The sequence below is a fragment of the Gobius niger genome (assembly GCF_951799975.1).
Source record: "Gobius niger genome assembly, chromosome: 18".
In the NCBI taxonomy this organism is placed as follows: Eukaryota; Metazoa; Chordata; class Actinopteri; order Gobiiformes; family Gobiidae; genus Gobius; species Gobius niger.
In genome coordinates this window covers 1426306-1452618 of record NC_136869.1, presented here as the reverse complement: position 1 = coordinate 1452618, position 26313 = coordinate 1426306, and the positions used below count along the sequence as shown (strand labels likewise).

The window sequence follows — 26313 nt, the reverse complement described above, 5'->3', positions numbered from 1 at the left end:
TCACAGCTTTTTTCCAGAAGCTTTTGGATTGTGGTAAAGCCAAACTGGAGAAATGTGCTCGGTTCAGGTGGGAGTTAAGGGGTTAAATATAAAGTATCTGACTCGTATTAATCCCACTGTCTCTGAGTTTGGTTTTTATCACAGAAATACTTTATTCCCGGAGTTTATTGAACTTTTATCAGATGTTGTCGCTCAATCTGCTGGTGATCTGACACCGGGTTCTGACCGACTTTCTGTCTCTGAGCTCACGCTGGGGTGATTTATTTTCTTTTTGTGATGATAGTTTTAATTTTTATTTAAATGTCAAATAAAACGCCTGTAAAAATCAGTGACTATGTAGTGAATGAGGGGTCAGGGTGGACTCCACAGAACTCCATCTCCCATGATGCTTTGCACTCACCTGGCTCTGCAGAGCGGAGATGCTCTTGTGGAACTCGGTGTCCGTGGTCTGAGGGAGCTGAGAGTAGAAGCTCTGGGACAAACCTCTGCGTCCGTCCTCCCGGTATTTGATCTGAGACGGAGACAAATGATAATCGAGAAATGTAACATCCAGACCGCCGGCAAAACAAGCACCACGGCGCCTAATCTGGATCCTTTTGGAGAATAAACCAAGACTAAAGAAGAACTCAGCCAGGTCTAACCCAGGACTAAACCAGTTTCTAATCAGATACACGGAAATGTGCTCCATGAGTCTGTAAATGTCCAAAATGTGACAAAAAATGGACAAAAAAATGACAAAAAAAGACAAAAAATTGATTTAAAAAAATGACAAAAAAAGACAAGGAAAAAATAACAAAAATAACAAAAAAATGACAAAAAATGTATTTAAAAAATAACAAAAAATGAAAAATAAATGACAAAAAAATGACCAAAAATTGATTTAAGAAAATGACTAAAAAAGACAAAGAAAAGACAAAAAAATGACAAAAATAACAAAAAAAAGACAAAAAATGTATTTAAAAAATGACAAAAAAAGACAAAAAATGGATTTAAAAAAACTACAAAAAAGACCAAGAAAAGACAAAAAAATTACAAAAAAAAGGACAAAAAATAGATTTTAAAAAATTACAAAAAGTTACAAAATGAGTTAAATAAACCCCCCCCCAAAAAAAAGATGGAAAAAAATGTGATGACGTGAGGAAAAAGATCCATTACATGAGCTTTGTAGATCTTAGCTTTCAAATGAGGCGTTACACTGGCCTACAGGATTTGGGTAAAGCTGACCTGGAGAAAATGCTCTCGGTTCAGGCGGGAGTTAAGAGGTTAAACAGCAAAAAATGTTTTTTAACGACATCTAAGACCTTGATTTTGGCAGAATTGATTTCATGACTTTAATGTTTTTTAATGCCCGGTAAGTAACGAGCCCTGAGAGTTTCATTCACCGGTTGCTTCCATGTTTGGACAGACTCCTCCAGGGCTGGTGGAGCAGGTAAAGCCTCACCTCACTGATGCCCTGGTGGAGCAGGTAAAGCCTCACCTCACTGATGCCCTGGTGGAGCAGGTAAAGCCTCACCTCACTGATGCCCTGGTGGAGCAGGTAAAGCCTCACCTCACTGATGACCTGGTGGAGCAGGTAAAGCCTCACCTCACTGATGACCTGGTGGAGCAGGTAAAGCCTCACCTCGCTGATGACCTGGTGGAGCAGGTAAAGCCTCACCTCGCTGATGCCCTGGTGGAGCAGGTAAAGCCTCACTGATGACCTGGTGGAGCAGGTAAAGCCTCACCTCGCTGATGACCTGGTGGAGCTCTCTGCTGAAGCCGCTCTCCTGGGTCTCCCTCAGGCTGGAGAACAGAGCCGTGGACATGTCCCTCCTGCCGTCCTCCTTGTACTTCAGCTGAGGACACACTCGTCACGTAAACACTCACAGTTTTCTTCAGCTTCAGGACGTGACGCTCGTACCTGGCTGAGCGTGTCGGCCGCCGCCCGGGCCTGCAGCGTCTCCAGGGTCTCCGGGAGCAGGTGGTACAGGGGGCTCCTCAGGTCCTTCTTCGCCGCGTGTCTGTACTTCAGCTGCAGGACACAAGAGCCAGGTCAACCCCCTCATTTAAAACATGGCTGAAGTGTTGCCTTGTCACACTGATGGCGGCCATTTTAGGGATAGGTTTGCCCGAGTCCTCCTAGGAACGCCCCCACCTCCTGGAGACGCCTCCGAGCTTTGGTCACCAGCCGAGTAACCGACCACTGCTCCTCAGCAGAACCCCCTCCCCACTGATGCCACAGACAGCGTGTGGAGGGGGCGTGTCTAAAGGCTCAGAGGTTCTTAAAGCGACAGAGGCCTATTCACTACAGCCATTTTGAGAGAGACATTTTATACAAGGCAGTTATTCTGATTTACTGCATTCACAGACCAACAGAAGGTTTGCCATCATTGTAGTGAGATATAGTGTTATGGGCGGGGATTTTCAGCCCCGTTGCACTCCCGTTAGTTCTGTTCAAAAACAGTGTTTTGTTTTAATATATGCGCAACCGCTCGGCGAGGCCCGCCGCGTGATTGGTCCGCTCCTGTTCCGCCGGCTCGTCACCGATTGGAGAACCTCCCACACGGCAGACCAATCCACAGACCGGGCCGTCACCCAGCTCGCCAATCGGGCCACAGCACCTGGAACGCCACTCCCTTTAAATCCAAGGACTTTTCCCTTGTTCGAGGCGGCTGGGGAGTTGTGGAACCCAGTTCGCCTTCGCGTCTTTAAGTTCTGTCACTATATGGCCAGCCTCACTTTGCTAGTGACTTGTTTGGTTTAGTTGAGACGCTTTGTTTGATATTAGTTCCTTAGGTTGCTTTGTTGTTTTAGGAACTAATTTGAATTATTTGTTTGGTAAATTTTCTAGGTAGTTTTTATTTTGTTCGTTTTCATCTTTTGGTTTTCGTTAGTGCTATTTTTGTTTTACCCGTTGGGCCTCCTTTTGTTCCCTTTTCCTTTTTTGTAAGAATAAAATCTGCAGTTTTAGTATTTCAATCTACTGTGTTCCGTCCTTTGTACCCTAGAGCAAAGAGGGCGTAACATATAGACTGGTGCTATGGGACTGAAAAAAGCAGAATACCCCCTCTTTAAGGAAGTGACTTGGTTGATTCAGATCAAATAAATGATATTTCCCTCCCAATTTATTTATTCCCCTGCCCCCATATTTTTCCCACGTTTTTAAAAAAAAAATATATAAGATTTTTTTTACATAGTTTTACCCATTTTCTCCCCAAAATATTACCTTTTTTTTTTTTTTTTTGCCATTTTTCCCCCCTCATTTATGCCCATTCTGTAGCACTAATATTTTCCCCAATTTTTCTCCAAAGTCAAGACATTTCCCTTTGGAGATGAACCCGATATTTGCAGATCTTCAACATTATTGTTCTGCTTTCTGGTTGTATACGACAATCATTTCAGTATCGGTAAAAGTAGAGAAGAAGGAGAAGAAGAAGGAGAAGGAGAAGGAGAAGGAGAAGAAGCAGAAGAAGGAGAAGAAGAAGCAGAAGCAGAAGCAGAAGGAGGAGGTGGAGGAGAAGAAGAAGAAGAAGAAGGAGAAGGAGAAGAAGGAGAAGAAGAAGGAGAAGAAGAAGAAGGAGAAGGAGAAGAAGAAGAAGAAGAAGGAGAAGGAGAAGAAGGAGAAGAAGAAGGAGAAGAAGAAGAAGGAGAAGGAGAAGAAGGAGAAGAAGAAGGAGAAGGAGAAGAAGGAGAAGAAGAAGGAGAAGAAGAAGAAGAAGAAGGAGAAGCAGAGGAAGAAGGAAAAGGAGGAGGAGGAGAAGCAGAAGCAGAAGAAGCAGAAGAAGAAGAAGCAGAAGAAGAAGGAGAAGAAGAAGCAGAAGCAGAAGCAGAAGGAGGAGGTGAAGGAGAAGAAGAAGGAGAAGAAGAAGGAGAAGGAGAAGAAGAAGAAGAAGAAGGAGAAGAAGAAGAAGAAGAAGGAGAAGGAGAAGAAGAAGCAGAAGCAGAAGCAGAAGGAGGAGGTGGAGGAGAAGAAGAAGAAGAAGAAGGAGAAGGAGAAGAAGGAGAAGAAGAAGGAGAAGAAGAAGAAGGAGAAGGAGAAGAAGGAGAAGAAGAAGGAGAAGAAGAAGAAGGAGAAGGAGAAGAAGAAGAAGAAGAAGGAGAAGGAGAAGAAGGAGAAGAAGAAGGAGAAGAAGAAGAAGGAGAAGGAGAAGAAGGAGAAGAAGAAGGAGAAGGAGAAGAAGGAGAAGAAGAAGGAGAAGCAGAAGCAGAAGAAGCAGAAGAAGAAGAAGCAGAAGAAGAAGGAGAAGAAGAAGCAGAAGCAGAAGCAGAAGGAGGAGGTGAAGGAGAAGAAGAAGGAGAAGAAGAAGGAGAAGGAGAAGAAGAAGAAGAAGAAGGAGAAGGAGAAGAAGGAGAAGAAGAAGGAGAAGAAGAAGAAGAAGAAGGAGAAGGAGAAGAAGGAGAAGAAGAAGGAGAAGAAGAAGAAGAAGAAGGAGAAGCAGAGGAAGAAGGAAAAGGAGGAGAAGGAGAAGCAGAAGCAGAAGAAGCAGAAGAAGAAGAAGCAGAAGAAGAAGGAGAAGAAGAAGGAGAAGCAGAAGCAGAAGAAGCAGAAGAAGAAGCAGAAGCAGAAGCAGAAGCAGAAGAAGAAGGAGAAGGAGAAGAAGAAGGAAAAGGAGGAGGAGGAGAAGGAGGAGAAGCAGAAGCAGAAGGAAAAGGAGGAGGAGGAGAAGAAGGAGGAGAAGCAGAAGCAGAAGAAGGAGGTGAAGGAGAAGGAGAAGCAGAAGAAGCAGCAGAAGAAGCAGCAGAAGAAGAAGGAGGAGAAGAAGCAGAAGGAGAAGCAGAAGAAGCAGCAGAAGAAGCAGCAGAAGAAGAAGGAGGAGAAGAAGAAGGAGGAGGAGGAGAAGGAGAAGAAGAAGGAGAAGAAGAAGAAGGAGGAGGAGAAGAAGAAGGAGAAGGAGAAGAAGAAGAAGGAGAAGAAGGAGAAGGAGAAGAAGAAGAAGGAGAAGAAGAAGGAGAAGAAGGAGAAGAAGGAGAAGGAGAAGAAGAAGCAGCAGAAGAAGAAGAAGCAGAAGAAGAAGAAGGAGGAGGAGGAGAAGAAGAAGAAGGAGAAGAAGAAGGAGAAGAAGGAGAAGAAGCAGAAGCAGAAGAAGAAGCAGAAGAAGAAGCAGCAGAAGAAGAAGCAGGAGTACCTCGCTGTGCAGCTGCGACAGCTCCCGCGCCCTGAGCGTGAGCGGCGTCTGAGGCAGCAGCTGGAACAGAGCGCTCTGGTTCTGCTGCTTCAGCCCCGCCCTGTACTTCACCTGCAGAGACAAGACGTCACAGGTCACAGTTCAGGTCCGCGTCCCTCCCCCCGCAGTACCTCGCTCTGCAGGCGGGAGGCGTCCTTGGCGTGTTGCGTGTCTAACGTCTGGGGCAGCGCTGAGAACAGGGACACGCTCAGCTCCTTCAGTCCGTCCTCTTTGTACTTGAGCTGGAAGGACAGAGCGGATCGTCAGTGAGTTTCCATCAAAGACATGCACATTTACATAGAGCTCCCAAGACACAATAAAAACAATCACATCAGAAGGCTAGCTTAGCCATGGATCTGCAGCGGCTCCAGACTGCAGGTTTACGACTGTGCTGCGATAAACCTGCAGACTGGAGACATTTTTTTCATTTTTTCGTCAATTTTTTATCAATTTTTTTTTCATTTTTTCGTCAATTTGTTATCAATTTTTTTTCCTTTTTTTTGTTACATTTTTGTCATTTTTTCTCACATTTTTTTCATTTTTTTGTCAAATTTTTTATCAATTTCTTGTGACATTTTTGCCACTTTTTCATCAATTTTTCCTCACTTTTTTGTCACTTTTCCATCATTGTTTTCTTGTCAGTTTTGTCGCTATTTTCACAGCTTTTTTCCAGAAGCTTTTGGATTGGGGTAAAGCCAAACTGGAGAAAATGTGCGGGTGGGAGTTAAGGGGTTAAAAGACTAACGACTACTAGAGGTTTTATCTCGTCTAAAACCAGACCAAATCTGTTAATTCAAGTAGATTTATGTCATTTTTTTCCATCATTTTTTTGTTGGGTATTCAACTCATTTTTGTAACTTTTTTGTCATTTTTTTGGTAATGTTTTGTCAAATTTTTGTCACATTTTTGTAATTTTTTGTCAATTTTTTGTCAATTTCTTTGTGACATTTTAGTGACATTTTTGCCACTTTTTCACCTTTTTTTTCCACATTTTTGTAATTTTTTATCAATTTCTTTTTGATGTTTTTGTGATATTTTTGCCACTTTTTCATCAATTTTTTATCACATTTTTGTCATTTTTTTTATCAATTTTTTGTCAATTGCTTTTTGACATTTTTGTGAAACTGTAATTTTTTTCAGTTTTGTTGCTTTTTCACAGCTTTTTTCCAGAAGCGTTTGGATTGGGGTAAAGCCAAACTGGAGAAAATGTGTGGGTGGGAGTTAAGGGGTTAAAAGAATAACGACTACTGGAGGTTTTATCTCGTCTAAAACCAGACCAAATCAACTCAAATCTTTGATTTAATCTGATTTATGTCATTTCTTCCTTAAAACGATTATTCTTTTTCCACTGCACTTCCTTCAAATACCAAATCCCAGTGTTGTACATAATACATGACCTCATTGGGTGCATTGACATTGTTTCTACCTTTATTTCTCCCACTTAACTCTACATTTACATAGAGCTCCCAAGACACAATAAAAACAATCAATCTAATCAGAAGGCTAGCTTAGCGATGAAGGCCGTGGATCTAGACCCAGATCTAGATCCAGACCCACAGATCCACGGCGGTCTTTTGAATCGGACCCGTCCAGTCATCAAATCCGATCCGATTCTCTCAAAATGCCCAGATCGGCTGTCGATACCGATACTGAATATCGGATCGGTACATCCCTCCTCAGCACTATCAGTGATCTGACTCGAGGTGCTTTTTCTGCTCGTGTTTTTTTCTTGGCCACATTCATTTATCTTCTCAGAATAAATGAGCTGTTGATGATGATGATGGTGATGTCATGACTAGACGTCGACTGATATTTGAGTTTTTTACAATATCGGCCGATCTAACGCCGATAAAGGCCGATATCCTACTGTTTTTTTGCTTTGGAAAGAGCTCAGCTTAAAATGAGCCTCAGGAGAGAAACATCACAGGTCACAGATCATATTTTATACATTTTATGTTGCAGACTTTTGCTTAGAATTTCAGAACCACAACAGACAGACTTATTGTTTTTCCATGTTTCAAACGGCTGACACAGGTCAACATGTTTTGCAGCTTCATACACAGGATTATAGACGAGACAAAAACATTGTTGTTCAACCTCATCCTCCCAAATGCATCACTCGTTACTGAACCTCTTAACTCCCGCCTGAGCCGAGAGGATCTTTTTCCTCACGTCATAACATTTTTTTCCATCATTTTTTTGTTGGGTATTCAACTCATTTTTGTAACTTTTTTTTTGTAATTTTTTGTAATTTTTTGTAATTTTTTTGTATTTTTTTTATCAATTTTTTTAAATCAAATTTTTGTCACATTTTGTCACATTTTTGTCATTTGTTTGTCAATTTTTTGTCAATTTCTTTTTGACATTTTTGTGATATTTTTGCCACTTTTTCTTATCAATTTTTAATCACATTTTTGTCATTTTTTTGGTCATTTTTTGGTCATTTTTTGGTCATTTTCTTTTTGACATTTTTGTGATATTTTTGCCACTTTTTCATCCATTTTTCGTCACTTTTTTGTCACATTTCCATCATTGTTTTCGTCTCATTTCTGTTGCTTTTTCCCAGAAGCTTTTGGATTGGGGTAAAGCCAAACTGGAGACAATGTGCTGGGTTCAGGTGGGGGTTAAGAGGTTAACATCAGTACCTGGCTGCAGAGCTCCGAGGCCAGTCTGGCGTGAGCCGTGTCCAGGGTCTGAGGCAGGACGCTGAACAGACTGGAGCTGGACCGACCGGCGTCTCTGTAACGCAGCTGAACAAGAGGAGAGAGGGTCAGGAGAGGGTCAGGACTGGACCCGGTCTGGACCCGGTCTGAACCCGGTCTGGACCCGGTCTGGACCCGGTCTGGACCCGGTCTGGACCCGAGCTCACCTGGCTCTGCAGCTCGCCCACAGTCCGGGCGTGTTGGGTCTGCAGCGTCTGTGGGAGCTGATGGAACAGACTCTGGGACTGTCTCCTCCTGCTCTCCGCCACGTACAGCCTCTGGAAACACAACACAATCGTACAGCCTCTGGAAACACAACACAATCGTACAGCCTCTGGAAACACAACACAATCATACAGCCTCTGGAAACACAACACAATCATACAGCCTCTGGAAACACAACACAATCGTACAGCCTCTGGAAACACAACACAATCGTACAGCCTCTGGAAACACAACACAATCATACAGCCTCTGGAAACACAACACAATCGTACAGCCTCTGGAAACACAACACAATCGTACAGCCTCTGGAAACACAACACAATCGTACAGCCTCTGGAAACACAACACGATCGTACAGCCTCTGGGAACACAACACAATCGTACAGCCTCTGGAAACACTACACAATCGTACAGCCTCTGGAAACACTACACAATCGTACAGCCTCTGGAAACACAACACAATCGTACAGCCTCTGGAAACACAACACAATCGTACAGCCTCTGGAAACACAACACAATCGTACAGCCTCTGGAAACACAACACAATCGTACAGCCTCTGGAAACACAACACAATCGTACAGCCTCTGGAAACACTACACAATCGTACAGCCTCTGGGAACACAACACGATCGTACAGCCTCTGGAAACACAACACAATCGTACAGCCTCTGGAAACACAACACAACCGTACAGCCTCTGAAAACACAACACAATCGTACAGCCTCTGGAAACACAATCGTACAGCCTCTGGAAACACAACACAATCGTACAGCCTCTGAAAACACAACACAATCGTACAGCCTCTGGAAACACAATCGTACAGCCTCTGGGAACACAACACAATCGTACAGCCTCTGGAAACACAATCGTACAGCCTCTGGAAACACAACACAATCGTACAGCCTCTGGGAACACAACACGATCGTACAGCCTGTGGAAACACAACACAATCGTACAGCCTCTGGAAACACAACACAATCGTACAGCCTCTGGAAACACAACACAGTCGTACAGCCTCTGGAAACACAACACCATCGTACAGCCTCTGGAAACACAACACAATCGTACAGCCTCTGGAAACACAACACAATCGTACAGCCTCTGGAAACACAACACCATCGTACAGCCTCTGGAAACACAACACAATCGTACAGCCTCTGGAAACACAACACAATCGTACAGCCTCTGGAAACACAACACGATCTGCTTCTAAACACAAGACAAAACGAGGAAGAAAGTGCCACAAAAACGCTCTTATTTCCAGTCCTGTTCTTCAGACGTGCAAACACACAGTGAGAAAGGTGAGAGTTCACGGGGCCGCGGCGGAACACACGGTTGGCGGCCATTTTAAAACAGAACACGTAGATTCTATGATTAATGAACTCAAACAATCCACTTGTTTTAGTGCATATGATGGACAACTATTAATTCAACACTAAACTTTCCTTTTGTTTCAGAACTGTAGTTCTGCTGATGGGAGTTTCATCACAGAGTGAACAGAGTAAAGGATTTGTACATCATGTGGAATTCCAAATCAGGTTCTGCTCATCAGAAGATAATGTCTTCTATTTGAATTATGTTTAAAAAGGACAAAATATTGTTACATTTTCGATTTTTAAATATAGATTTTAAACTTTGATTGACTATTTATAGAAATATAACTAATATACACTGCAGAATATGCCACCCTATACCAGACTAAATAAAACGGTATCTGTTTTGTTCTGGCTTCAGCAGCGACTAAAGGTTTACCAATGGTTTGGCTTCATTGAATAGTTGCAACAAGTCTCTTTGGACACACATAACGTCTCTGATCAGTAGAAACCATGTCAGAACCACCCACTGACCACACGGTCCACCAGGAGAGGTCAGCCCTCTCCTCAATGACGCAATAGTGCATCAAACGAGCGCAGAGCGCGCACAGGACCACGGGCGCCTCTCCGGTCAATTTAGCCTCACAGTAAATGTAGCTATGTTAGCTTTACAGGTTAGCTTGTAGATGCTCTCACGTTTCACCCGGTTATTATCAAATATAAAGCTACAGGAATCACAAAACTTAGATCAGTTTTGTGCTCAGTCTCATGCACAGCTGCGCGCTGGGTCAGCGTAACTTTGTAGTGCAGATGCATTAGCCGCTGTCGCTAGCTAAAGCAGTAAAAGTTCACTTGTCGTAATATAAATCGGTATAACTTTCCCCCCAGCGCGATGTCTCATGCGGGTCATGGCCCTCAGTGGCGTCTGTTGGAGCGGGGTTACTGAGTAGACGAGCTACAGTCAGTCTGCGGATGCGGGCAGCTGTAGCTCTGCCAAGGTGAAGCGAGAGAGAGCGAGAGAGCGAGGGCGCGGTACAGTCTATGAGCGCGGGGCAGCGGCTCCCTCAGCCTGGAGCTGGAGGCTCCTCTGGCTGCAGCTAGAGGCATATTTGCCCTAAGAGCACCAGTGAACACTTTACAAGCCTCAGCCAGTGCATAGTTTATTTACACGGTAGACCCCCCCCCTCCCTTCCTTTTTCTTTTATTGCAGATCTACACGATTCACATTTTTTGAGGTCAAAACAGCGAAAGGCGTCAGATTTGCATGTCCTGTTTCTGCACTGGTTCTGACTCTGGTGGTGACGGCGGCGGCGAGCGCTGCCTCGGCTCTGGCGGGGAGAAAGTGAACGTACCTGGCTGTGCATGAGGCTCATCTCTTTGGCGAACTGGACGTCCTGCGTGTCCGGCAGCTGCGAGTACAGAGACGAGGGCGCGCCTCTGACCAGCAGCTTCGGGCGATAGGTCAGCTGCAGCAGAACAGAGGAAACACCAGACATGTTTTTGTGAATGACCCACTTCCTGACACTGAGGAGAGACTAAAGGTCAGGATCTCCTCAGTGCAGGGCAGGGTGCAGTACCTCGCTCTGCAGCTGGGTGAGCTCCAGAGCGTGCTGGATCTCGGGCGTGTCCGACAGCTGAGAGTAGAGTGAGACGGACGCCCTCCTCCTCCCCTCCTCCTGGTACTTCTTCTGCAACACAAAAGCCTCCCGTCAGAGTCCCGTCAGAGTCCCGTCTGGAGCGTGTGGGAGCGTCCAGGAGCTCAGACCTCGCTCTGAAACGACTGCAGGCTCTTGGAGTGTTGAGTCTCACTGGTCTCAGGCAGCACAGAGTACAGGGAGGTGCGGCGCCCCCTCCTGCCCTCCTCGTAGTACTTATTCTACACACATACACACATTAGGGGAAAAATCAATCAAATCAATTTCCATGTTTTTGCTGAACGTCACTGACTGAAAATAATGTATTGCAAGGTTTTTTTTTTTCTCTCAATTTACGTTTTAACTCCCACCTGAACCGAGCACATTTTCTCCAGTTTGGCTTTACCCCAATCCAAAAGCTTCTGGAAAAAAGGTGTGAAAATAGCAAAAAAAACTGAGAAGAAAACAATGATGGAAATGACAAAAAAGTGACGAAAAATTGATGAAAAAGTGGCAAAAATGTCACAAAAATGTCACAAGAAATTGACAAAAAATTTGACAAAATGTGACAAAAATTTTATAAAAATTTGGGAAAAAATGACAAAAATGTGACCAAAAAAATGACAAAAACTTGGTAAAAAAGTGAGAAAAAAATTGACATAAAAAAAATGACAAAAATTGGATAAAAAATCCCCAAAAAATGACAAAAAATTGATTAAAATTTGACTAAAAAATTACAAAAAAATGACAAAAAAGTGGAAAAAAATTGACAAAAAATGACAAAAATTTGATAAAATGTTGTTTTTTTTAAATGAAAAAAAGGACTAAAATTTGACTAAAAAATTACAAAAAATGGACAAAAAAATGACGGAAATGTGACAAAAAAATGACAAAAATGTGATAAAAATGTGACAAAAACTTGATAAAAAAGTGAGAAAAAAATTGACAAAAAAATGACAAAAATTGGATAAAAAATCCCAAAAAAATGTCAAAAAATTGATTAAAATTTGACTAAAAAATGACAAAAATATGATAAAATGTTTTTTTTTTTATGAAAAAAAGGACTAAAATTTGACTAAAAAATTACAAAAAATTACAAAAAATTGACAAAATATGACAAAAAAATTACAAAAATGTGATAATATTCTGATAAAAAATTGACCAAAAAAATTACAAAAAATTGATTAAAATTTTACTAAAAAATCAAAAAAAATTGATAAAAATTTGATAAAAATTTGATAAAAATTTGACAAATGTGACAAAAAAATGATGGAAAAAAAAGTGACGAAAAAACAACAAAAATGTGACAAAAAAATTACAAAACCGTTACAAAAATGAGTTGAATACTTCCCCCCCAAAAAATGATGGAAAAAAATGTGATGACGTGAGGAAAAACCTCCATTTAGATGAGTTTTGTAGATCTTCGCTTTCAAACGCGGCGTGACACTGGCCTACAGGATTTGGGTAAAGCCGACCTGTTCAGGCGGGAGTTAAGAGACCAAAGCTCTGACCTGGCTGAGCAGCTCCTGCAGCTCTCTGTTGAACTGCGTCTCCGAGGTGTCGGGCAGGAGACTGTACAGGGAGGCGGAGCTGTCCCGCCTCCAGCCGCCGCTGTACTTCACCTGGACACAGCACAGGACAGATCAGGAGTCAAACCCGTGACCTCCAGGAGCCACAGGCAGTACCTGGCTCTGCAGGGCGGACGTCTCTCGGGCTCGCTGTGTGTCTGGAGTCTCCGGGAGGATGGAGAACAGGGACATGGAGGCCTCCTTCAGCCCCTCCGCTCGGTACTGACTCTGAGGAACATCACGAGAACCCATGAGAGCAGAGGAACAAGAGGAGGGAGGAGAAGAGGACCTGAGGTGATGTTCTCTGACTGTAACTGACCTCTGAGCTGATGTTCTCTGACTGTAACTGACCTCTGAGATGATGTTCTCTGACTGTAACTGACCTCTGAGGTGATGTTCTCTGACTGTAACTGACCTCTGAGGATGTTCTCTGACTGTAACTGACCTCTGAGGATGTTCTCTGACTATAACTGACCTCTGAGCTGATGTTCTCTGACTGTAACTGACCTCTGAGGATGTTCTCTGACTATAACTGACCTCTGAGCTGATGTTCTCTGACTGTAACTGACCTCTGAGGATGTTCTCTGACTATAACTGACCTCTGATGTGATGTTCTCTGACTGTAACTGACCTCTGAGGTGATGTTCTCTGACTGTAACTGACCTCTGAGCTGATGTTCTCTGACTGTAACTGACCTCTGAGGTGATGTTCTCTGACTGTAACTGACCTCTGAGCTGATGTTCTCTGACTGTAACTGACCTCTGAGGATGTTCTCTGACTGTAACTGACCTCTGAGGTGATGTTCTCTGACTGTAACTGACCTCTGAGGTGATGTTCTCTGACTGTAACTGACCTCTGAGGTGATGTTCTCTGACTTTAACTGACCTCTGAGGTGATGTTCTCTGACTGTAACTGACCTCTGAGGTGATGTTCTCTGACTATAACTGACCTCTGAGCTGATGTTCTCTGACTATAACTGACCTCTGAGGTGATGTTCTCTGACTATAACTGACCTCTGAGGATGTTCTCTGACTGTAACTGACCTCTGAGGATGTTCACTGACTGTAACTGACCTCTGAGGTGATGTTCTCTGACTATAACTGACCTCTGAGGTGATGTTCTCTGACTGTAACTGACCTCTGAGGATGTTCTCTGACTGTAACTGACCTCTGAGGTGATGTTCTCTGACTGTAACTGACCTCTGAGGTGATGTTCTCTGACTGTAACTGACCTCTGAGGATGTTCTCTGACTGTAACTGACCTCTGAGGTGATGTTCTCTGACTATAACTGACCTCTGAGGATGTTCTCTGACTTTAACTGACCTCTGAGCTGATGTTCTCTGACTGTAACTGACCTCTGAGGTGATGTTCTCTGACTATAACTGACCTCTGAGGTGATGTTCTCTGACTATAACTGACCTCTGAGGTGATGTTCTCTGACTGTAACTGACCTCTGAGCTGATGTTCTCTGACTGTAACTGACCTCTGAGGATGTTCTCTGACTATAACTGACCTCTGAGCTGATGTTCTCTGACTGTAACTGACCTCTGAGGATGTTCTCTGACTATAACTGACCTCTGAGGATGTTCTCTGACTATAACTGACCTCTGAGCTGATGTTCTCTGACTGTAACTGACCTCTGAGGATGTTCTCTGACTATAACTGACCTCTGAGGATGTTCTTTGACTGTAACTGACCTCAGAGCTGATGTTCTCTGATGTTCTCTGACTGTAACTGACCTCTGAGGATGTTCTCTGACTGTAACTGACCTCAGAGCTGATGTTCTCTGATGTTCTCTGACTGTAACTGACCTCTGAGGATGTTCTCTGACTATAACTGACCTCTGAGGTGATGTTCTCTGACTGTAACTGACCTCTGAGGTGATGTTCTCTGACTGTAACTGACCTCTGAGGTGATGTTCTCTGACTGTAACTGACCTCTGAGCTGATGTTCTCTGACTGTAACTGACCTCTGAGGTGATGTTCTCTGACTGTAACTGACCTCTGAGGATGTTCTCTGACTGTAACTGACCTCTGAGGATGTTCTCTGACTGTAACTGACCTCTGAGGATGTTCTCTGACTGTAACTGACCTCTGAGCTGATGTTCTCTGACTATAACTGACCTCTGAGGATGTTCTCTGACTGTAACTGACCTCTGAGGATGTTCTCTGACTGTAACTGACCTCTGAGGTGATGTTCTCTGACTATAACTGACCTCTGAGGATGTTCTCTGACTGTAACTGACCTCTGAGGATGTTCTCTGACTGTAACTGACCTCTGAGGTGATGTTCTCTGACTGTAACTGACCTCTGAGGTGATGTTCTCTGACTGTAACTGACCTCTGAGGTGATGTTCTCTGACTGTAACTGACCTCTGAGGATGTTCTCTGACTGTAACTGACCTCTGAGGATGTTCTCTGACTATAACTGACCTCTGAGGTGATGTTCTCTGACTATAACTGACCTCTGAGCTGATGTTCTCTGACTGTAACTGACCTCTGAGGTGATGTTCTCTGACTGTAACTGACCTCTGAGGTGATGTTCTCTGACTGTAACTGACCTCTGAGCTGATGTTCTCTGACTGTAACTGACCTCTGAGGATGTTCTCTGACTGTAACTGACCTCTGAGATGATGTTCTCTGACTGTAACTGACCTCTGAGGTGATGTTCTCTGACTGTAACTGACCTCTGAGGTGATGTTCTCTGACTGTAACTGACCTCTGAGGATGTTCTCTGACTGTAACTGACCTCTGAGATGATGTTCTCTGACTGTAACTGACCTCTGAGCTGATGTTCTCTGACTATAACTGACCTCTGAGGATGTTCTCTGACTATAACTGACCTCTGAGGTGATGTTCTCTGACTGTAACTGACCTCTGAGGATGTTCTCTGACTGTAACTGACCTCTGAGACGATGTTCTCTGACTGTAACTGACCTCTGAGCTGATGTTCTCTGACTGTAACTGACCTCTGAGGCGATGTTCTCTGACTGTAACTGACCTCTGAGCTGATGTTCTCTGACTGTAACTGACCTCTGAGACGATGTTCTCTGACTGTAACTGACCTCTGAGGATGTTCTCTGACTGTAACTGACCTCTGAGCTGATGTTCTCTGACTGTAACTGACCTCTGAGGATGTTCTCTGACTGTAACTGACCTCTGAGGATGTTCTCTGACTGTAACTGACCTCTGAGCTGATGTTCTCTGACTGTAACTGACCTCTGAGGTGATGTTCTCTGTCTGTAACTGACCTCTGAGCTGATGTTCTCTGACTGTAACTGACCTCTGAGCTGATGTTCTCTGACTATAACTGACCTCTGAGCTGATGTTCTCTGTCTGTAACTGACCTCTGAGGATGTTCTCTGACTGTAACTGACCTCTGAGGATGTTCTCTGACTGTAACTGACCTCTGAGGTGATGTTCTCTGACTATAACTGACCTCTGAGGTGATGTTCTCTGACTGTAACTGACCTCTGAGGATGTTCTCTGACTGTAACTGACCTCTGAGGTGATGTTCTCTGACTGTAACTGACCTCTGAGGTGATGTTCTCTGACTGTAACTGACCTCTGAGGTGATGTTCTCTGACTGTAACTGACCTCTGAGGATGTTCTCTGACTATAACTGACCTCTGAGCTGATGTTCTCTGACTGTAACTGACCTCTGAGGATGTTCTCTGACTGTAACTGACCTCTGAGGATGTTCTCTGACTGTAACTGACCTCTGAGGTGATGTTCTCTGACTATAACTGACCTCTGAGGATGTTCTCTGACTGTAACTGACCTCTGAGGTGATGTTCTCTGACTGTAACTGACCTCTGAGGATGTTCTCTGACTGTAACTGACCTCTGAGCTGATGTTCTCTGACTGTAACTGACCTCTGAGGATGTTCTCTGACTGTAACTGACCTCTGAGGATGTTCTCTGACTGTAACTGACCTCTGAGGTGATGTTCTCTGACTGTAACTGACCTCTGAGGTGATGTTCTCTGACTATAACTGACCTCTGAGGATGTTCTCTGACTGTAACTGACCTCTGAGCTGATGTTCTCTGTCTGTAACTGACCTCTGAGACGATGTTCTCTGACTGTAACTGACCTCTGAGCTGATGTTCTCTGACTGTAACTGACCTCTGAGGCGATGTTCTCTGACTGTAACTGACCTCTGAGCTGATGTTCTCTGACTGTAACTGACCTCTGAGACGATGTTCTCTGACTGTAACTGACCTCTGAGGATGTTCTCTGACTGTAACTGACCTCTGAGCTGATGTTCTCTGACTGTAACTGACCTCTGAGGATGTTCTCTGACTGTAACTGACCTCTGAGGATGTTCTCTGACTGTAACTGACCTCTGAGCTGATGTTCTCTGACTGTAACTGACCTCTGAGGTGATGTTCTCTGTCTGTAACTGACCTCTGAGCTGATGTTCTCTGACTGTAACTGACCTCTGAGCTGATGTTCTCTGACTATAACTGACCTCTGAGCTGATGTTCTCTGTCTGTAACTGACCTCTGAGGATGTTCTCTGACTGTAACTGACCTCTGAGGATGTTCTCTGACTGTAACTGACCTCTGAGGTGATGTTCTCTGACTATAACTGACCTCTGAGGTGATGTTCTCTGACTGTAACTGACCTCTGAGGATGTTCTCTGACTGTAACTGACCTCTGAGGTGATGTTCTCTGACTGTAACTGACCTCTGAGGTGATGTTCTCTGACTGTAACTGACCTCTGAGGTGATGTTCTCTGACTGTAACTGACCTCTGAGGATGTTCTCTGACTATAACTGACCTCTGAGCTGATGTTCTCTGACTGTAACTGACCTCTGAGGATGTTCTCTGACTGTAACTGACCTCTGAGGATGTTCTCTGACTGTAACTGACCTCTGAGGTGATGTTCTCTGACTATAACTGACCTCTGAGGATGTTCTCTGACTGTAACTGACCTCTGAGGTGATGTTCTCTGACTGTAACTGACCTCTGAGGATGTTCTCTGACTGTAACTGACCTCTGAGCTGATGTTCTCTGACTGTAACTGACCTCTGAGGATGTTCTCTGACTGTAACTGACCTCTGAGGATGTTCTCTGACTGTAACTGACCTCTGAGGTGATGTTCTCTGACTGTAACTGACCTCTGAGGTGATGTTCTCTGACTATAACTGACCTCTGAGGATGTTCTCTGACTGTAACTGACCTCTGAGGTGATGTTCTCTGACTGTAACTGACCTCTGAGGTGATGTTCTCTGACTGTAACTGACCTCTGAGGATGTTCTCTGACTGTAACTGACCTCTGAGGATGTTCTCTGACTATAACTGACCTCTGAGGTGATGTTCTCTGACTGTAACTGACCTCTGAGGTGATGTTCTCTGACTATAACTGACCTCTGAGGATGTTCTCTGACTGTAACTGACCTCTGAGCTGATGTTCTCTGACTGTAACTGACCTCTGAGGATGTTCTCTGACTGTAACTGACCTCTGAGGATGTTCTCTGACTATAACTGACCTCTGAGGTGATGTTCTCTGACTGTAACTGACCTCTGAGGATGTTCTCTGACTGTAACTGACCTCTGAGGATGTTCTCTGACTGTAACTGACCTCTGAGGATGTTCTCTGACTGTAACTGACCTCTGAGGATGTTCTCTGACTATAACTGACCTCTGAGGTGATGTTCTCTGACTGTAACTGACCTCTGAGGATGTTCTCTGACTGTAACTGACCTCTGAGGATGTTCTCTGACTATAACTGACCTCTGAGGTGATGTTCTCTGACTGTAACTGACCTCTGAGGTGATGTTCTCTGACTATAACTGACCTCTGAGGATGTTCTCTGACTGTAACTGACCTCTGAGCTGATGTTCTCTGACTGTAACTGACCTCTGAGGATGTTCTCTGACTGTAACTGACCTCTGAGGATGTTCTCTGACTGTAACTGACCTCTGAGGTGATGTTCTCTGACTGTAACTGACCTCTGAGGATGTTCTCTGACTGTAACTGACCTCTGAGGTGATGTTCTCTGACTGTAACTGACCTCTGAGGATGTTCTCTGACTGTAACTGACCTCTGAGGTGATGTTCTCTGACTGTAACTGACCTCTGAGGATGTTCTCTGGATGTTCTCTGACTGTAACTGACCTCTGAGGATGTTCTCTGACTGTAACTGACCTCTGAGGTGATGTTCTCTGACTGTAACTGACCTCTGAGGATGTTCACTGACTATAACTGACCTCTGAGGATGTTCTCTGACTGTAACTGACCTCTGAGGATGTTCTCTGACTGTAACTGACCTCTGAGGATGTTCACTGACTGTAACTGACCTCTGAGGTGATGTTCTCTGACTGTAACTGACCTCTGAGGTGATGTTCTCTGACTGTAACTGACCTCTGAGGATGTTCTCTGTCTGTAACTGACCTCTGAGGATGTTCTCTGACTGTAACTGACCTCTGAGGTGATGTTCTCTGTCTGTAACTGACCTCTGAGGATGTTCTCTGTCTGTAACTGACCTCTGAGGATGTTCTCTGTCTATAACTGACCTCTGAGGATGTTCTCTGACTGTAACTGACCTCTGAGGTGATGTTCTCTGACTGTAACTGACCTCTGAGCTGATGTTCTCTGACTGTAACTGACCTCTGAGCTGATGTTCTCTGACTATAACTGACCTCTGAGGATGTTCTCTGACTGTAACTGACCTCTGAGGATGTTCTCTGACTGTAACTGACCTCTGAGGTGATGTTCTCTGACTGTAACTGACCTCTGAGCTGATGTTCTCTGACTGTAACTGACCTCAGAGGATGTTCTCTGATGTTCTCTGACTGTAACTGACCTCTGAGGATGTTCTCTGACTGTAACTGACCTCTGAGGTGATGGAGCTGATGTTCTCTGACTGTAACTGACCTCTGAGGATATTCTCTGACTGTAACTGACCTCTGAGGTGATGTTCTCTGACTGTAACTGACCTCTGAGGATGTTCTCTGACTGTAACTGACCTCTGAGGTGATGTTCTCTGACTGTAACTGACCTCTGAGGTGATGTTCTCTGACTGTAACTGACCTCTGAGGATGTTCTCTGACTGAAACTGACCTCTGAGGTGATGTTCTCTGACTGTAACTGACCTCTGAGGCGATGTTCTCTGACTGTAACTGACCTCTGAGGTGATGTTCTCTGACTGTAACTGACCTCTGAGGATGTTCTCTGACTATAACTGACCTCTGAGGATGTTCTCTGACTGTAACTGACCTCTGAGGTGATGTTCTCTGACTGTAACTGACCTCTGAGGTGATGTTCTCTGACTGTAACTGACCTCTGAGGTGATGTTCTCTGACTGTAACTGACCTCTGAGCTGATGTTCTCTGACTGTAACTGACCTCTGAAGATGTTCTCTGACTATAACTGACCTCTGAGGATGTTCTCTGACTATAACTGACCTCTGAGGATGTTCTCTGACTGTAACTGACCTCTGAGGTGATGTTCTCTGACTATAACTGACCTCTGAGGTGATGTTCTCTGACTGTAACTGACCTCTGAGGATGTTCTCTGACTGTAACTGACCTCTGAGGATGTTCTCTGACTATAACTGACCTCTGAGGTGATGTTCTCTGACTATAACTGACCTCTGAGGTGATGTTCTCTGTCTATAACTGACCTCTGAGCTGATGTTCTCTGACTATAACTGACCTCTGAGGTGATGTTCTCTGTCTATAACTGACCTCTGAGCTGATGTTCTCTGACTATAACTGACCTCTGAGGTGATGTTCTCTGACTATAACTGACCTCTGAGGTGATGTTCTCTGACTATAACTGACCTCTGAGGATGTTCTCTGACTATAACTGACCTCTGAGGTGATGTTCTCTGACTATAACTGACCTCTGAGGTGATGTTCTCTGTCTATAACTGACCTCTGAGCTGATGTTCTCTGACTATAACTGACCTCTGAGGTGATGTTCTCTGTCTATAACTGACCTCTGAGCTGATGTTCTCTGACTATAACTGACCTCAGAGGTGATGTTCTCTGACTGTAACTGACCTCTGAGGATGTTCTCTGACTGTAACTGACCTCTGAGGATGTTCTCTGACTATAACTGACCTCAGAGGTGATGTTCTCTGACTGTAACTGACCTCTGAGGATGTTCTCTGACTGTAACTGACCTCTGAAGATGTTCTCTGACTATAACTGACCTCTGAGGTGATGTTCTCTGTCTATAACTGACCTCAGAGGTGATGTTCTCTGACTGTAACTGACCTCTGAGGATGTTCTCTGACTATAACTGACCTCTGAGGATGTTCTCTGACTGTAACTGACCTCTGAGCTGTTGTTCTCTGATGTTCTCTGACTGTAACTGACCTCTGAGCTGATGGAGATGATGTTCTCTGACTGTAACTGACCTCTGAGCTGATGTTCTCTGACTGTAACTGACCTCTGAGGTGATGTTCTCTGACTATAACTGACCTCTGAGGTGATGTTCTCTGATGTTCTCTGACTATAACTGACCTCTGAGGTGATGTTCTCTGACTATAACTGACCTCTGAGGATGTTCTCTGACTATAACTGACCTCTGAGGTGATGTTCCCTGACTGTAACTGACCTCTGAGGATGTTCTCTGACTGTAACTGACCTCTGAGCTGATGTTCTCTGACTGTAACTGACCTCTGAGGTGATGTTCTCTGTCTGTAACTGACCTCTGAGGATGTTCTCTGTCTGTAACTGACCTCTGAGGATGTTCTCTGACTATAACTGACCGCTGAGGTGATGTTCTCTGACTGTAACTGACCTCTGAGGATGTTCTCTGACTGTAACTGACCTCTGAGGATGTTCTCTGACTGTAACTGACCTCTGAGGATGTTCTCTGACTGTAACTGACCTCTGAGGATGTTCTCTGACTGTAACTGACCTCTGAGGATATTCTCTGACTGTAACTGACCTCTGAGCTGATGTTCTCTGACTATAACTGACCTCTGAGCTGATGTTCTCTGACTGTAACTGACCTCTGAGCTGATGTTCTCTGACTGTAACTGACCACTGAGGATGTTCTCTGACTGTAACTGACCTCTGAGGATGTTCTCTGACTGTAACTGACCTCTGAGGATGTTCTCTGACTGTAACTGACCTCTGAGGTGATGTTCTCTGACTGTAACTGACCTCTGAGGATGTTCTCTGACTATAACTGACCTCTGAGCTGATGTTCTCTGACTGTAACTGACCTCTGAGACGATGTTCTCTGATGTTCTCTGACTGTAACTGACCTCTGAGGTGATGTTCTCTGATGTTCTCTGACTGTAACTGACCTCTGAGTGATGGAGCTGATGTTCTCTGACTGTAACTGACCTCTGAGGTGATGTTCTCTGTCTATAACTGACCTCTGAGGATGTTCTCTGACTGTAACTGACCTCTGAGGTGATGTTCTCTGACTGTAACTGACCTCTGAGGTGATGTTCTCTGACTGTAACTGACCTCTGAGCTGATGTTCTCTGACTGTAACTGACCTCTGAGGATGTTCTCTGACTATAACTGACCTCTGAGGTGATGTTCTCTGACTGTAACTGACCTCTGAGCTGATGTTCTCTGACTGTAACTGACCACTGAGGATGTTCTCTGACTGTAACTGACCTCTGAGGATGTTCTCTGACTGTAACTGACCTCTGAGGATGTTCTCTGACTGTAACTGACCTCTGAGGTGATGTTCTCTGACTGTAACTGACCTCTGAGGATGTTCTCTGACTATAACTGACCTCTGAGCTGATGTTCTCTGACTGTAACTGACCTCTGAGACGATGTTCTCTGATGTTCTCTGACTGTAACTGACCTCTGAGGTGATGTTCTCTGATGTTCTCTGACTGTAACTGACCTCTGAGTGATGGAGCTGATGTTCTCTGACTGTAACTGACCTCTGAGGTGATGTTCTCTGTCTATAACTGACCTCTGAGGATGTTCTCTGACTGTAACTGACCTCTGAGGTGATGTTCTCTGACTGTAACTGACCTCTGAGGTGATGTTCTCTGACTGTAACTGACCTCTGAGCTGATGTTCTCTGACTGTAACTGACCTCTGAGGATGTTCTCTGACTGTAACTGACCTCTGAGGTGATGTTCTCTGATGTTCTCTGACTATAACTGACCTCTGAGGATGTTCTCTGACTGTAACTGACCTCTGAGGATGTTCTCTGACTGTAACTGACCTCTGAGGATGTTCTCTGACTGTAACTGACCTCTGAGCTGATGTTCTCTGACTGTAACTGACCTCTGAGGATGTTCTCTGACTGAAACTGACCTCTGAGCTGATGTTCTCTGATGTTCTCTGACTGTAACTGACCTCTGAGACGATGGAGCGGATGTTCTTGGAGTGGATGAGTTCGGCTCCGGGGAAAAACTGGCTCTGGCCCTTCATCTTCTCAAAGTCCTCCTTGTATTTGATCTAAAATTAAACGTTGGAGTTGATTATGAAGAGAAATCCGCGCGTCCTCGATGAAATCTGTGTCAGCCGCCGTGAGTCATAAAACCCAAATCTTGTTACATAATTAGGCTATTTATACATCAGCAACTGAACGACTGCAAAAACATGTCTCTGAGCGAAACGGAGAGACTCGTGACGGAGGTGTTCAGCCCGACCAGCCCGGGCCAGACGACTGCTCAAACAGAGTCTGGTCAGAAACAACTTCGTCTTTGGTGAACCCCTTAGCTCCCGCCTGAACCGAGCACATTCTCTCCAGTTTGGCTTTACCCCCAGTCCAAAAGCTTCTGGAAAAAAGGTGACAAAAAAGTGAGAAAACTTTGACAAAAAGGGACGAAAAATTGATGAAAAAGTGGCAAAAATGTGACAAAAATGTGACAAAAAATTGACAAAAAAATTGACTAAAAAAATGACAAAAATGTGACAAAAAATGACAAAAAAATAACAAAAAATGACAAAAAATTGACCAAAAAAAAAAAAAATGTGACTCAATTTGATAAAAAATGTATTAAAAAATTACAAAAAAAAGGCAAAAAAAAACATTTTTTGCCCTTTTTTTGGTAATTACAAAAAAATTACCAAAAAAATGACAAAAATGTGATAAAAATGTGATAAAAAATGACCAAAAAATGACCAAAAAATGACAAAAAAATGACAAAAATGTAATAAAAAAATGACAAAAATTTGATAAAAAATGACAAAAAAAGGCAAAAAAATGTCAAAAAATGACAAAAAAATGACAAAAAAATGACAAAAAAATGACAAAAATGTGATAAAAATATGAAAAAAATATGAAAAAAATGACAAAAAATGACAAAAATGTGACAAAAATGTGATAAAAAAATGACAAAAAAAATGACTAAAAAATGACAAAAAAATGACAAAAAAATGACAAAAATGTGACTAAATGTGACAAAAAATGATAAAAATTGATAAAAAATTTATACAAAAAATACAAAAAATTGACAAAAATGTGATAAAAAAATGACAAAAAATTGTTAAAAAATTAATTAAACAATACAAAAAATTGACACATTTTTTGTTTAAAATTACACAAATGTGACAAAAAAAGAAAAAAAAGAAAAGAAAAAAATGACAAAAAAATGGACAAAAAAAATAACAAAAAATTATAAAAAGTTACAAAAATGAGTTGAATACCCAACAAAAAAAATGATGGAAAAAAAATCGGATGTGAGGAAAAAGCTCCTCTCGGTTCAGGCGGGAGTTAAGAGATTAAGTTTGATCACAAAGACTCTTCTCTTCTCCTGCCTTACAGTAACTAGATTAAAAATGCCTCAAACACCTGGAAGGCGAAGGCTGAAGAACCAATGAATCAACAGTTCTGACAGCGGTGAGTTCGTGGTGCGGCCTACAGGGGGCAGACTCACGTCACTGGCGAGGACGCTGCACCTGCGGCTGAAGGCGGGGTCAGGACGAGGAGGCTTCGCTTCAGACCCCTGGAAACCAAAGAACAAACAGATCCACGTGTTTGGGAGGAAGAGGCGGGATTAATGTCCACAGCAATCTCACCTCCAGTTCCCAGGCTCCCAGAAGCCTCCTCCGACGGCCCTCCTCTGCTGCAAGTCTCTCCTCTGCTGCTCCATCCTCTGCTACATGTCTCTCCTCTGCTGCTCCATCCTCTACATGTCTCTCCTCTACATGTCTCTCCTCTACATGTCTCTCCTCTGCTGCTCCATCCTGTACATGTCTCTCCTCTACATGTCTCTCCTCTACATGTCTCTCCTCTGCTGCTCCATCCTCTACATGTCTCTCCTCTGCTGCTCCATCCTCTACATGTCTCTCCTCTGCTGCTCCATCCTCTACATGTCTCTCCTCTGCTGCTCCATCCTCTACATGTCTCTCCTCTGCTCCTCCATCCTCTACATGTCTCTCCTCTGCTGCTCCATCCTCTACAAGTCTCTCCTCTGCTGCTCCATCCTCTACATGTCTCTCCTCTACATGTCTCTCCTCTACATGTCTCTCCTCTACATGTCTCTCCTCTGCTGCTCCATCCTCTACATGTCTCTCCTCTACATGTCTCTCCTCTACATGTCTCTCCTCTACATGTCTCTCCTCTGCTGCTCCATCCTCTGCATGTCTCTCCTCTACATGTCTCTCCTCTACATGTCTCTCCTCTACATGTCTCTCCTCAACATGTCTCTCCTCTGCTGCTCCATCCTCTACATGTCTCTCCTCTACATGTCTCTCCTCTACATGTCTCTCCTCAACATGTCTCTCCTCTGCTGCTCCATCCTCTACATGTCTCTCCTCTACATGTCTCTCCTCTACATGTCTCTCCTCAACATGTCTCTCCTCTGCTGCTCCATCCTCTACATGTCTCTCCTCTACATGTCTCTCCTCTACATGTCTCTCCTCAACATGTCTCTCCTCTGCTGCTCCATCCTCTACATGTCTCTCCTCTACATGTCTCTCCTCAACATGTCTCTCCTCTACATGTCTCTCCTCTGCTGCTCCATCCTCTACATGTCTCTCCTCTACATGTCTCTCCTCAACATGTCTCTCCTCTGCTGCTCCATCCTCTACATGTCTCTCCTCTACATGTCTCTCCTCTACATGTCTCTCCTCTACATGTCTCTCCTCTACATGTCTCTCCTCTACATGTCTCTCCTCTGCTCCTCCATCCTCTACATGTCTCTCCTCTACATGTCTCTCCTCTACATGTCTCTCCTCTGCTCCTCCATCCTCTACATGTCTCTCCTCTACATGTCTCTCCTCTACATGTCTCTCCTCTACATGTCTCTCCTCTACATGTCTCTCCTCTGCTCCTCCATCCTCTACATGTCTCTCCTCTACATGTCTCTCCTCTACATGTCTCTCCTCTACATGTCTCTCCTCTACATGTCTCTCCTCTGCTCCTCCATCCTCTACATGTCTCTCCTCTGCTCCTCCATCCTCTGCTCCTCCATCCTCTGCTCCTCCATCCTCTACATGTCTCTCCTCTGCTGCTCCATCCTCTACATGTCTCTCCTCTACATGTCTCTCCTCTGCTCCTCCATCCTCTACATGTCTCTCCTCTGCTCCTCCATCCTCTACATGTCTCTCCTCTGCTGCTCCATCCTCTACATGTCTCTCCTCTACATGTCTCTCCTCTGCTCCTCCATCCTCTACATGTCTCTCCTCTGCTCCTCCATCCTCTGCTCCTCCATCCTCTGCTCCTCCATCCTCTACATGTCTCTCCTCTACATGTCTCTCCTCTGCTCCTCCATCCTCTGCTGCATGTCTCTCCTCGAGGGCAGCTTTGTTTTGCTCCATGTCTCTCCTAAAACAAAACACAT

General features: G+C 44.1%; 1 protein-coding gene across 1 annotated transcript in view; it reads right to left on the bottom strand.

Annotated features, from left to right (window-relative positions):
- LOC306977722 (uncharacterized protein) overlaps window positions 1-24602 on the bottom strand; it is a 94370-nt gene extending 69768 nt beyond the window's left edge. The window contains exons 1-14 of the mRNA XM_079576150.1: window positions 24406-24602; window positions 22880-22981; window positions 12705-12815; window positions 12531-12641; window positions 11151-11261; window positions 10963-11073; window positions 10738-10851; window positions 8014-8124; window positions 7790-7894; window positions 5276-5386; window positions 5106-5216; window positions 1901-2011; window positions 1725-1835; window positions 401-511 (exon numbers count right to left, since the gene is read on the bottom strand). Coding sequence (XP_079432276.1) covers window positions 401-511; window positions 1725-1835; window positions 1901-2011; window positions 5106-5216; window positions 5276-5386; window positions 7790-7894; window positions 8014-8124; window positions 10738-10851; window positions 10963-11073; window positions 11151-11261; window positions 12531-12641; window positions 12705-12815; window positions 22880-22954 — 1404 coding nt within the window. The 5' untranslated portion in view covers window positions 22955-22981; window positions 24406-24602. The remainder of the gene's footprint in view (window positions 1-400; window positions 512-1724; window positions 1836-1900; window positions 2012-5105; window positions 5217-5275; window positions 5387-7789; window positions 7895-8013; window positions 8125-10737; window positions 10852-10962; window positions 11074-11150; window positions 11262-12530; window positions 12642-12704; window positions 12816-22879; window positions 22982-24405) is intronic.
- Between the last annotated feature and the right edge of the window lie 1711 nt (window positions 24603-26313).